Source organism: Mytilus californianus, unplaced genomic scaffold (genome assembly GCF_021869535.1).
Source record: "Mytilus californianus isolate M0D057914Y unplaced genomic scaffold, xbMytCali1.0.p SCAF_1, whole genome shotgun sequence".
Classification (NCBI taxonomy): Eukaryota; Metazoa; Mollusca; class Bivalvia; order Mytilida; family Mytilidae; genus Mytilus; species Mytilus californianus.
This window is the reverse complement of record NW_026262581.1, coordinates 20,662,926-20,675,779: the sequence shown is the minus strand read 5'-3', so window position 1 is coordinate 20,675,779 and position 12,854 is coordinate 20,662,926. Positions and strand designations below refer to the sequence as shown.

At 32.0% G+C, this 12,854-nt stretch overlaps 1 protein-coding gene across 2 annotated transcripts in view; it reads right to left on the bottom strand.

Annotated features, from left to right (window-relative positions):
- LOC127700667 (ELKS/Rab6-interacting/CAST family member 1-like) overlaps window positions 1-12,854 on the bottom strand; it is a 65,133-nt gene that overhangs the window by 33,009 nt on the left and 19,270 nt on the right. For both annotated transcript variants that reach the window (XM_052204248.1, XM_052204242.1), the window contains exon 2: window positions 4,642-5,028. In XM_052204248.1, coding sequence (XP_052060208.1) covers window positions 4,642-5,028 — 387 coding nt within the window. The remainder of the gene's footprint in view (window positions 1-4,641; window positions 5,029-12,854) is intronic.

Genomic DNA, 12,854 nt, shown 5'->3' with positions numbered 1-12,854 from the left:
TTCTCCTTTCCTCAAGATCTTTGTGATCATGAAGATCAAGAGTAAGCTGAGAGATTCTGATGAAACCATTACAAAAAAAAAATTATGCATTATGCATCTTGTTAGAATTATGTGGGATTTGTGCAATATGGTTACTGAAATTTCTTAGTAACTGATTAAACAGATACAAAAAAAGGAACATCATTGATCAATAATTACTTTGCAAGCAGATACATGTACACAACCCTATTTTTATTACTAAACTAGATATGCATGTAGAGTTCTTAAAATAGTAAATTCCACAGTATTTAAAATAATTGTTGTATACATGGTACTGATGGTAGATCTCTATCCTATGAAACTTTACATGAAAAGACAGCATTTGAAAGAGCCTTAGCTATATATAGAGTATCAAAAGAAAAACGTCTAAAAGTTTGATAGATATGGCTCAAAACTTGAAAGATTCAGAGAGAAAAATAGTTGATAACCACTATTTAAAGGAGAATGTTTGATAATATAAATAAGAAGATGTGGTATGAGTGACAATGAGACAACTATCCATCCAAGTCACAATGTGTAAAAAGTAAACAATTATAGGTCAAAGTAGGCCACTTCTTTGTCCTCTTGATTTAAAAGTATTATACATGTAAATCTACCAAATAACAACCTTCACATTTTCATAAGTCTAACAGATATCAGTATTCATAGTTTTGAAATTTGCTTTAGACTTCTTGAATTTAGTGTAAAACTGCAAAATATGCTGAAATAGCCTCATTTAGAGATCATTTGTTTTTATTCAATATTTTGCATATCTACCCTTAACTTTTTTCACCCAAATAATTTCAAGCCTCCCTGTAATCAATCTTTCCTCTCACAAGGGCCTGAACTCTATACACAACAAGCATTCGGAGAGTATTGCATGGCATTATACATAGTCCCCTTTCGGTCAAAAATTCATTGTACTGGAACAAAATGCTAACTTGGTCTATAACTTGTCATGGTGTAAATTATATAACAAATATCAAGACAATATCTTCAAGCATGATGTAAAAAACTGTGGAAAACTGATTATTTAAGTGAATTTTCTAAGTCCAAGGACCATAACTATGCAGAAAATCATCAGACCGGTACAAAATTTGAACTTGATCTGTAACTTGTCATGATAAAACTATATACAAATCATCAAATCAATATCTTCAAGCATGACGAAAAAAAGTACGGAAAACTGATTATTTGAGTCCAAGGACCATAACTCTGCACAAAATCATCAGACCGGAACAAAACTCGAACTTGATCTCAATTCAATTGAACTGAATTGAATTAAATTGAATTGAAACAATCAGATAGGTAAATCACAAATTGTTTCTAAATGATCGATTGACAATTTATTTTATTCCACTAGGCATCTATGAGTAAGCGAATATAATAAGACCTGAGTTATTTCTTTCATTTTGATTTGTATATTCTGAACATCTACCCCAGGCCCCACATCTCTTTTAATTTTCTTTGTATGTTACAGACATAATACATTGAAACAAAGAATACATAAAACATGTACCATATACGAGGGGCCTGATGGGTTATTTTCGTTCTTCGTGATCGGCGCATTTTCGCTATCGTGATCCGTTTTTCTGCAGATTTTTTTTTTTTTATATTTTCGTGATCCGTGATCATGGAAATTTATTTTCTGTGAATCGTGATTGGCAAAAAAATCATCTTGTGAATCGCGATGAGACCCCCCCCCCCCCCCCCCATCAAGCTCCTCATATACATGTATATGACTATACATGTATGTAAAATGTTACACGATTGATCATGGTTAGTGCCCGTTAAGGCCAACAAGAAAGTATTTTTTTAATCCTCAGTGAAGGTGATGGCACTCACAGTTTTAAATCATGTCTTTCAGTTTAAGGATACAATTATGATTAATTTATCATTCTACACTGTTTTCAAGGACTTTGCTTAAAACTACTACATTTTTAGGGATTACAAGCAATATAATGGTTTTATAGAGCACTTTTTTAAGTCCTCTATTTAACCTTCATGCAATCAATAAAAAAATATGGATTTTTCTAAAGCTAACTTTATACCTTTATTTTGCCATTCATTTACATTGAAAATGTATAAATTAATACAATAGCCATGTATTATTCAAATATTGTTGTTTATAGATGCGAGTCTTAAGAATGAATATAACAGAATAGCATCTCAATCAGCTAGAAAGTTTAATGTAATTTTCGTTTACAGAATTCTAAGATACAAAATTTAATCAAGCAAAGAAGTAATCAATAAAATTCTTTCCTGAATAAATAAATTAAATTTCAAAGAAGTAGTACTGGTAAATAGAAAAACCTGGTACTTCTATACAAGAATTTTATTTCAATATATATTTCTATGCTATTATTATTGAAACAACACAAAAAGCAGAAAAACACACTGTGAATTTCATTACACATTAAATCAATATGCCCACTCTTATTTTTGGAAAAAAGAAATGCTAAAATACATATAATCGAATTTTAATTCAAACACTTGTTTCTTCAGTGATCAATGTTGAACTGCATCAACATAATTTTTTTGTTTACACTTTAAAACAAACTTTTTTTTAAATTTCTGGTGTTTTTTGCATGAAAAGCAACACAAATTTATTCAAATCATCAAATTAGTAATTGTGAATCTAAATGTTTTCATTCTTGAACGATGATCCACATTAAGTATGCCTGGATTAAATAACTCCTGAAAGCTCCATTGCATATAAGTAATGGGATGAAATCGTGATACCACACTACAATATTTCATATCTATCTATCATGTCTATATACACTTCAAACACAATCATTGAAGAATGAAATTGAGGTCACAACATCCTTTGAAGCATTATTTAAAAAAGTTTATGTATTATGTGTAAGTTTTATGCAGAGGAGTCAAGTTTTTATTTCATAATCTGCTTCACATCAATCTACCTTAATTTACCAGGATAGTTTTCCAAGAATTTAAATGTAATTAAAGAACCATGAAACTGATGTTTCACCAAATTTTAACCAATCACACAGGACCTTGAGGTCAAGGTCACACCATCCTATCCACCTGTATTTTGGAGACCTTATCCTCCTGTATTCTGTGGTGAAGTTACATTGTAAAATCACAACTGTTCCCCCTCGAATAATATCAAATCAGTAATGTAATCAAAGACTTAACCCCTGGATAAACAGACAGACAATAGCCCATTGTGACAAATCAAATCACTAAAACCACTACGTGTATGTCCTTTTGCATGAAGGGCAAACCGAGTGGACAATAGCTGTTGTCAGAACAATGCAAAGGATGGAACGCTGGACATATACTATAGGCTGCAAATAAAATCCAGTATTTAATACTGTATTATGACAGACCTTATAACCAAGCAATGATGAATAGATCTTGTTAGCAGCAGAAATAGATTGTGGTTCGGCAGCTAAATTACATCAATGTCTGAGGACATTTCTTCTTATGCCAAATGTGATAGAGGACCTAATTAGCTTGTCTACAGTCTGTCTGTGATGAAGAATTGGATGATATTGTTTTAAAAGGAAATATAATACACTTATTGGTTGGGTCTGAGATTATTATTTGATTACACAAAAGCATTTTCTTTTATTGCTTTTTTGCATTTAATAATATGTAGCTTATATACAAATGAAGAAAAATAGAGTACTAAATTAAATGTAAATTTTAAAGTGCAACTGAATAACCGATCAAATTTAAAACACATTTTGATTAGATTTGGATTCAAATAAAACTGAATTTCTCTTGTTTGTGTACAGCATCTTGACTTTGTTTACTGCCTGGCCCATCTAACACATTAGACAAGTGTTTAATACTGTGCATATTTTTTATTTCCTTTTCTATCTTTCTGGCTTCATAAATACTTGCCTACATTACAGAGCTGAAAAATCATATTTTCTAATATTCAGAGTTATGGCACATTATATACTATTTGCAATACACATGAATGGCCATATAAGTGTTGAAAAAAAGTTTATTTTGGAGAAGTAACCAAAGGAAATTAATGCTTAAAAGGCAAATGAGAGTTGCTTATTAAAGTTCATAGGCCATAATGAACTCATTATCCATTCACCAGGATACTTCTAAAAACTTATGTATTCTTTCCTACTGATATTGTTTTTATTCCATCTGAAGAAGAGTAGTTCTCCTCTTATATCTGATGTGTTTCCCTCAGTTTTAGTTTGTAACCCGGATTTGTTTTTTTCTCAATCGATTTATGAATTTCGAACAGCGGTATACTACTGTTGCCTTTATTTGGCATCCTTCTTACAAAAACATTTAGATTCTGACTGCATACTTTCATTTTTTCACTAATTCTTGGGGGGGTGGGTAGGAGGGGTCCTGATCACGAAATCCCAGGCTTAAAAACATGGAATCCCGAGGTCCTGAATTAAAAAAAATTTAAATCCTGACATCCTGAAATTTGAAAAAAGAATTCCTGGATCCAGAAAGGATCAACACCCCGAAATCCTGAGCTTAAAAACACCCGATCCCGGAGTCCCGATAAAGGTCCTACACCGCCCCCCCCTCCCCCATTCTTATAGCATGCTAATGTATCCCCCCTTTTCCCAATGTCCATATATCTAACTTTATATCTAAGTTAAATTCAAAACTCACCTCTTTTACTTTAGACATTTCTAATTCATTCTGACTAGCAGTATTTTGTAACTGTTTAATTTTCCGATCGTCCTCCAACTGTCGTGTTTGTAGATGTTCCACTTCCTGTTGATTATCCTCTATTTTCTGTACCGACAATCCTTTACTTTGTAACATTTCTAATAGTTTTTTCATACTCTCATCTCTAGCACTCAACGTTTGTTTTTGTGTTTCTATTCTAAGTTCCATTTCGTCAACTGTCTTTTTCAGGATAAGTATCTCTTTATTTTGTTTATCTTTCTCTCTCTGAAGAATTTCAATTTCCTGTTGTGAGATCTTTGAACTTGCCTGGACATCTTCGTAAGATTTGGTCTGGTTTTCTAGGTCCTGTAGATGTTCACTTTGTTTCTGTAAAAATAAGATAGATAATTTACTGCAAGTTATAATTCTTTTTTTTCTTTCAAGCCTTTTTTTGTTAATAAATAACAGACTTGCTGACTCTTGTCTGTATGGCAGCAAACATCTTAAAATTCATTTTGATGTCAAGAATATGTATCCATATATAGGTCACGATGCCCAACTTGCACCATCACATTTATATGTTCAGTGAACTGTGGAATATGGGTCAAGTAAACTGCAAGAGATATATAAATCCTTGTATAACATTTATCAAAATCTGTATTTCAAAAATTCCATTTTTACTTTTCTGTATAAAGTAACAAGAACATATATGTAAAAAGTCAGTATTTCGAGTCTCTGTTTATTTAGAAGTACCACATTTTTTTTTAAATTTTGCTGTTGCTATATAATAAGATATATCTCAACAGTTTAATCTGCTTGTCAAAGAGTGAAATTTTTGTTTTCACAACTTCAATTAGGCCAAACAATATATATACTTATTTCCTGTAAACAAGTGTGACAGGATTGTTTCCCTTGAATAGTAGATACTTAAGTCAGCCATTAGCAGTAGAGCTAAGGAAGTACTTCTTCAGCTCAGTCGGTTAAAGACACTGCTGCCTTGTAACACAGAGGTCCCAGGTTCAAGTCCCAATGGAGACAAACTGATTTTGTAATATGAATCATGCTCTCCTGAGTTACACAAGAAAAATAGGGTAGGTTAAAAGACATAGGTAGGTAATATAGTTTATTTTGAAAACATATTTAACATAGACCATATAGGGAAATGTTCGGGATTTTAAAGGAGCTTATCAACCAAAAATGTCCATAAACTGTGTATAGGCACATTGTAGGTATGGAGGCAGGAAACAGAATTTTTTTTTTTGGCCTTACTTCCAACTTGACTATGAGGTAGAATTTATTCATTGGCATACAATACTACTGTATGTAATAATATTTCAATATGGCAGCAATTAGACATTTATAACATTAACATAAAAACATTTCATATCTGACACAACATAAGTAAAATAACAGTTCATTGTACCAAGTGTATGTAAAACAATTCAATAAATTGTTTTATATAACAAAATGAATAAAGTGTTTTGCATTGCCACCCAAGTACAAAAACAAACATTTCAAAATTGGCAACAATTTCTCAAACATCAATCTTCAGCAAGTCAGATAAAATAGCAAACATAGTTTTATCCAATATTGCTGAAAGGTGTTACTATGTATGTACTGGATAATTATGTACAATAAGGTATAATGATACTATATATATTATGTCAAACTATATTGCTTTTGATACTTTCATGTTATTCATAAAGTTCATAGGGAAAAAAAGAAGCCTATACCATATTACTGAACATGATCTATTAAATATTCAAACAATTTTTAGGATGACTGGAAGAGATCAAAGAAACTAAAAACTACAATATTGAATGGATGAACAGCTGTTAAAGTGTTTAGTTTAGGGAACAATTGTTTGTTTTTCAACTTTTTAATTTAAATATAGAGATTATTTCCAACAAGATCCAATTGACAAGCAGGCAATCTCCCAACAATATCACAGACAAAAACTAATAAGTTATATGAGTAAACCAACAATTCTTTATATTAAACCGACTCTGAGCCTAATTACAATGACAAACCTACCGTACATGGATAGTCAGTCACTTAGTTATCCCACATTAACACATAACATTTAAATGTATTCCGATTCCAAATACAAACTTCAAAATCAGGACTTTGTTTTGACCATTGCTAGGGATCCAATCACACTACCACGAGACATTTTTAATGAGACAGTTCTACATTTAGCAATATGCAATTATTTCAAAATGGAATATTCAAGCTTAATGTTGTAAGAAAAAGATTTGTGAAATTAAACTACTATGAGAAGTACATGATCTTTATTATTTTTTTTTTTAAGAAAATCTCTCTTAACACTATGGATAAGATTCTATCTCACAATTTTAGATAAGTCAATTTTAAATTTATGGGAAGTCCTTGACTGTTAACTTTTTTAACTTCCTGTATAAAAAATCTGCATGTGGTGAAAGATAACTTGATTAGTAGTGATGATACCATCTACCAAACAGATATATACTTTTTCATAACAGAAATACTTCAACCATTCAAGAGATGCCACTGGAAGTGGTCATTCTTACAATTAAATTTTATTTCATCCTCATCTCCAACTTACATTATGTTAGTAAGTATCCCTTTAACTGCCAAAGTTTTGATTAATAATGTTGTTCATTTCTTTTTGAATTTGTTCTGTCAAGGTTGTGTCACTTTAGGTATTTTTTTTTATATCATTAAGTACAACAGCAATCTAACAATAAAAGATGTCTGAAAACAATACTGGTTTAGATGTCAATAACTTTGATTATGTTAAAATTTGCATCTAATCTAGAGATAAAGCTGTGCGTCATGTATATTATAAATGTGTTTGACACATTACCCAGAACACTGAAAATATTTCTCAAAAGGAATAGTTATTTCTCAATTGCACAACTAACCAAGTCCTTTTACCTATTGTATCAACATACATATCATCAAAAAATAAATAGGGAATGTGTCCCATGAATGTGTCCATGGGACACAGATGATGCCCCCGCTTGCATATAACCTTATAAAGGGACATAACTCAAGAATAGTAAAAGTGACGCCACCAAAATTCAAACTTGATCTGTGTTTAGTGGTATTAAGCACTGTGTATAAGTTTCATAACATTTGGTTGAGGCAAACTAAAGTTAGAAAACGGAAACCAATTTTGGGACGTACGGACGGACGTACAGATGGACAAGGGTAAAACTTAATGCCCCCTTAGCTACGGCAGGGGCATAAAAAAAGAATCATGTTTTCCAAGGAAACTCAAACCACAAGGCATGCAAGGAGGAGGTACTAAATTCAAATATATTTCAAACTATCTCTGATTTTCAGAATTAAATATTAAATGTATTGTACTTTAATACAGTGCTGTTTTGATAAAAAAAAATAAACCATTTTCATGTAGGTAACATGTACATACAGCAATGAAATGAGAGCAAATTCAGTAAAATGGAAAAATTATGCAAAACATTGACTATTTGCACTTGTCTTGTACATGCTTTGAGATAATATGGAACCCAACTGTCGCTGAAAGAGATATTTCAACAGTAAGAATAATTCAAATTTGTGTTAATCTATTCACTGGCAACAAATTATTTTTTGGCATAACTTGTGCTCTAAGTTTATTTAACCAAAATGTTCTTACAATTAGTCTATTATGTTAAATAACTTACAAAGCTGACTTATGAAGTCACAGTCAAGTTATGTCATCAATGCTCAGCTTATATTCACACTTTCTGAAAACCTTTCTTCTGATGCTTAAAATCTTTGGTTAGAAATGACATTTGGTAATGTTTCAGTTTTGGTGAAATCAGCCCCGATATGAACCTTGTCCTTTTAAAAGTTAGCTGTCTTTAAAAGTGTCAATTTTAAGGAGTTTACATGGGTTTACCTTGTAATTAGCATGAAATTCAGTTTCAACTTTGAGGGAAAGTTTTGCATTTTCTTCAGTAACATGCGCCATTTCAAGCATAGAGTATTAATTCAGAATAAATGTATGCCAACAATGGAATATTTGGGATATAAATGCGCATTTAGGGACCATTACCAATTTTGAAGGGATGTGCCCAAGCTGCAGAACTTCTCTATAGCCATGAAAGCCTGGCATGAACACCATTTATTCTATAATTACTTTACCTAAAATCAATAATGAATTCATGGTGGCAAATTCTCCTCCTTCTCTGTTGTAAATACTTTACTATCAATACGAATGATCAGAAAATAATAAACATAAAGCTGCAGTTCAATTCCTTATCATTTTCAGCTGTCAATAATAGTTCGTACTGGTATATATTTTCTGATATAATTTTGTCTATTATTAATAATCATCATTATGTATTATTCTATGTCAGGATATCAAAGATATCTGAATATCAGAATAGATCGTTTTTAAATTGACCTAATTTTAGAAAGAGTTACCTCCCTTTATCACCATTTTGAAGGTCAACCTGTACAAATTTCTTCATAAATCAACCAAATTCAAAATGTCAAACTGACAGCTAGACTTTAATAATAAAAGTTGTTTTCTGAACAAGTCTAACATGTTCGAGCCGAGCCTTGTAAACATGTAGTTCTTCATTACAATCTAGTCAGGATCATTTATCACATTTGCTTGTACTACATGTTTTTATTTGGTTAGTCAACAGAGAAATACAACCAGTTTATCCTCCAATTTGGTAGCCAAGGGAAATAATTCCAGCACAAATTATATTTGTATTTCAATTGAAAACTATCTAAACTTTATGCATGTATATACAATATCAGATACTTGTTTTTCATGGTCAAGTTTGCTTTTAACTTCAATTAATTTCATTTCTTAGGAAAATAGATCAGTGTTCTATGCTTCATTCTACTTCTGCTCATTTTTTTTAATTTAAAATGCTGTAGTTTTTGCAAATATTTCTGTACAATCTGAAAACTATGCAATGATAGAGTTCGCACTTTCCATACTGACGTGCATGCAAAAAGGTAGTCTTAAGACTATCAAATTACCAAATGGTGACAAAAATAAGAATAGAAACAACAATGGGCATATATATATATATATAAATTTAGATTTTAAGCTAAAGAGAGCCCCTTTTCAATTGACAAACTCTGAATTCCCCTAGATACAGACAAGTTATAAAAACAATAAACAGAACATTAATATGAAAATAAGGAGATGTGGTATGATTGCCAACGAGACAACTATCCACCAAAATTCAAATGAAGTGGATGTAAGCAATTATATAAAGCACCTTATGCAAGGAAGAAACCAAGACAATCACTGCCACTGACTGTTGTTTCTAAAGTGAGTTTGGATGAACTTGTACATGTATGCCACTACAGGAACCATCATTGATCTTTACTTTTATAACAATAATTGTAGTTTCTTCAGTGTGTATATCTTAATGTTTCTTTCATATTTCGTTGGTGATTAAACACTGTTTTAAGCAATCTTGGCAGGCTATATCATGATGTCCAGTTTTTATTGGTGGAGGAATAAAACAATAATGAAATTGTAATTGACTGGTACTAGCTCACATTTTTATGGCCCCGCTGTTATACAAACTGTTATACAGACCTTTTTTTTTCTAAAAGCCTTCACATATAAAGCTGATTTTATGTATGCCAGTCTACTATGATGAGTTACATATCGAGCTTAAGTTTGGTTACGCTTTGCTGATTTTTGATGAAATTAGGGTCTTCAGACAAAGAAAATAGAGTGAAAATAACAGTTATAAGGACTTAGCTTTCATTCTCAAATTTCAACTCCTAAAAATGGCATCAAGCTTTTTTTGCGAGCGGGGCCATTTGTGTCATTCCGACACATTTAGTTTATAACACTTTTTAGCAGATGAACATCAATTCAACTCAGTCAATATCCAAAAGGTACAAAAACTAGAGGCTCTAAAGAGCCTGTGTCGCTCACCTTGGTCTATGTGCATATTAAACAAAGGACACAGATGGATTCATGACAAAATTGTGTTTTGCTGATGGTGATGTGTTTGTAGATCTTACTTTACTGTACATTCTTGCTGCTTACAATTATCTCTATCTATAATGAACTTGGCCCAGTAGTTAGTGGAAAATATTTTGTAAAAATTTACAAAAATTTACAAAATTTATGAAAATTGTAAAAAATTGACTATAAAGGGCAATAACTCCTTAAGGGGTCAATTGACAATTTTGGTCATGTTGACTTATTTGTAGATCTTACTTTGCTGTACATTATTCCTGTTTACAGTTTATCTCTATCTATAATAATATTCAAGATAATAACCAAAAGCTGCAAAATTTCTTAAAATTACCAATTCAGGGGCAGCAACCCAACAACGTGTTGCCTGATTGGTCTGAAAATTTCAGGGCAGATAGATCTTGACCTAAAGAACAATGTAATCCTTGTCATATTTGCTCTAAATGCTTTGGTTTCAGAGATATGAGCCAAAAATTGCATTTTACCCTATGTACTATTTTTTAGCCATGTCGGCCATCTTGGTTCGCGGGCGGGGTCATCCGACACATTTTTTCAACTAGATACCCTAATGATGATTGTGGACAAGTTTGGTTAAATTTGTCTTAGTAGTTTCAGAGGAGAAGATTTTTGTAAAAGATTACAAAAATTTACGAAAAATGGTTAAAAATTGACTATAAAGGGCAATAACTCCTTTTTGGTCAAGTTGACTTTTTTGTAGATCTTACTTTGCTGAACATTATTGCTGTTTACAGTTTATCTCTATCTATCATAATATTCAAGATAATAACCAAAAACGGCAAAATTTCCTTAAAATTACCAATTCAGGGGCAGCAACCCAACAACGGGTTGTCAGATTCATCTGAAAATCTCAGGGCAGATAGATCTTGACCTGATAAACAATTTAACCCGTGTCAGATTTGCTCTAAATGCTTTGGTTTCAGAGATATAAGCCAAAATCTACATTTTACCCCTATGTTCTATTTTTAGCCATGGCAGCCATCTTGGTTGGTTGGCCGGGTCACCGGACACATTTTTTAAACTAGATACCCCAATGATGATTGTGGCCAAGTTTGGATTAATTTGGCCCAGTAGTTTCAGAGGAGAAGATTTTTGTAAAAGTTAACGACGACGGACGACGACGGACGACGACAGACGACGGACGCCAAGTGATGAGAAAAGCTCACTTGGCCCTTTGGGCCAGGTGAGTTAAAAATGTACCTTACATGTACCAAACATCTATACTGTGGATTCATTTATTTTCGTGGGTATCAATTTTTGAGGATTGAGTAAACATTGCATCTTTGTGGATATTTATTTTCGTGGGTATCAATTTTCATGGATTGAGGAAACATTGCATCTTTGTGGATATTTGATTTCGTGGTTTTGCCAAAGTCTGCATACAAGCCTATAGAACATTTGTATTTCGTTGAACATTTGAATTCATGGGTAACCTTTACCCACGAAATCCACGAAATTTGATATCCAACGAATAATAATGAATCAACAGTATCCTTTTTTGTATTTTCATCACCTACTGAAAACATCTTAAGGAAAAAATATATGTTTGTTTCATTCTAAAATCTTCAATTCAAAAAGTTTTTTCATCGCCAGATAATGATCAAATGTCAATCCAAAGAAATAGAATAACATGTCTCAAATTGGGACAGTATTGACTAAGCTGAGTGACTCATGAATGCCAATGAAAAAGATAACATTAGCTAAAATGCTACAATAACCATTATCAACTTATGCAATTCAGTCAGCTGTTCCATGAGGTATTATATCTAAGATCACTTTATTGTCATTTGCATCATAAATTTGATTTCTATATCTATAGCATTCGTAATGGCTATAATCATATATATTTCGTGGGTACCAATTTTCGTGGATTCAAGAAAACTTACATGTTCGTGGATATTTAATTTCGTGGTTTTGCTGAAGTCTGCATACAAGCCTGTAGAAAATTTGTTATTCGTTGAACATTTGATTTTGTGGTTCCCCAGTACCCACGAAACCCACGAAAATTGGTATCCAACGAATAATAATGAATCCACAGTACATCAAATGAATGCCTGTAGCCATTAAGTTTCAAGGTCTGACATTTGTTTTCATAAAGTGAAATTGACATTTCAGTTTTTATGCTTATGTCAAGATATGACCTGTGTTGTTTAGGTTTGTTATTTTTGGCATTTGAAATGGGAATGCATATTGAAATGTATCAAAAAAGACTAGACATATAAACAAATATCAATTCTATCATGTT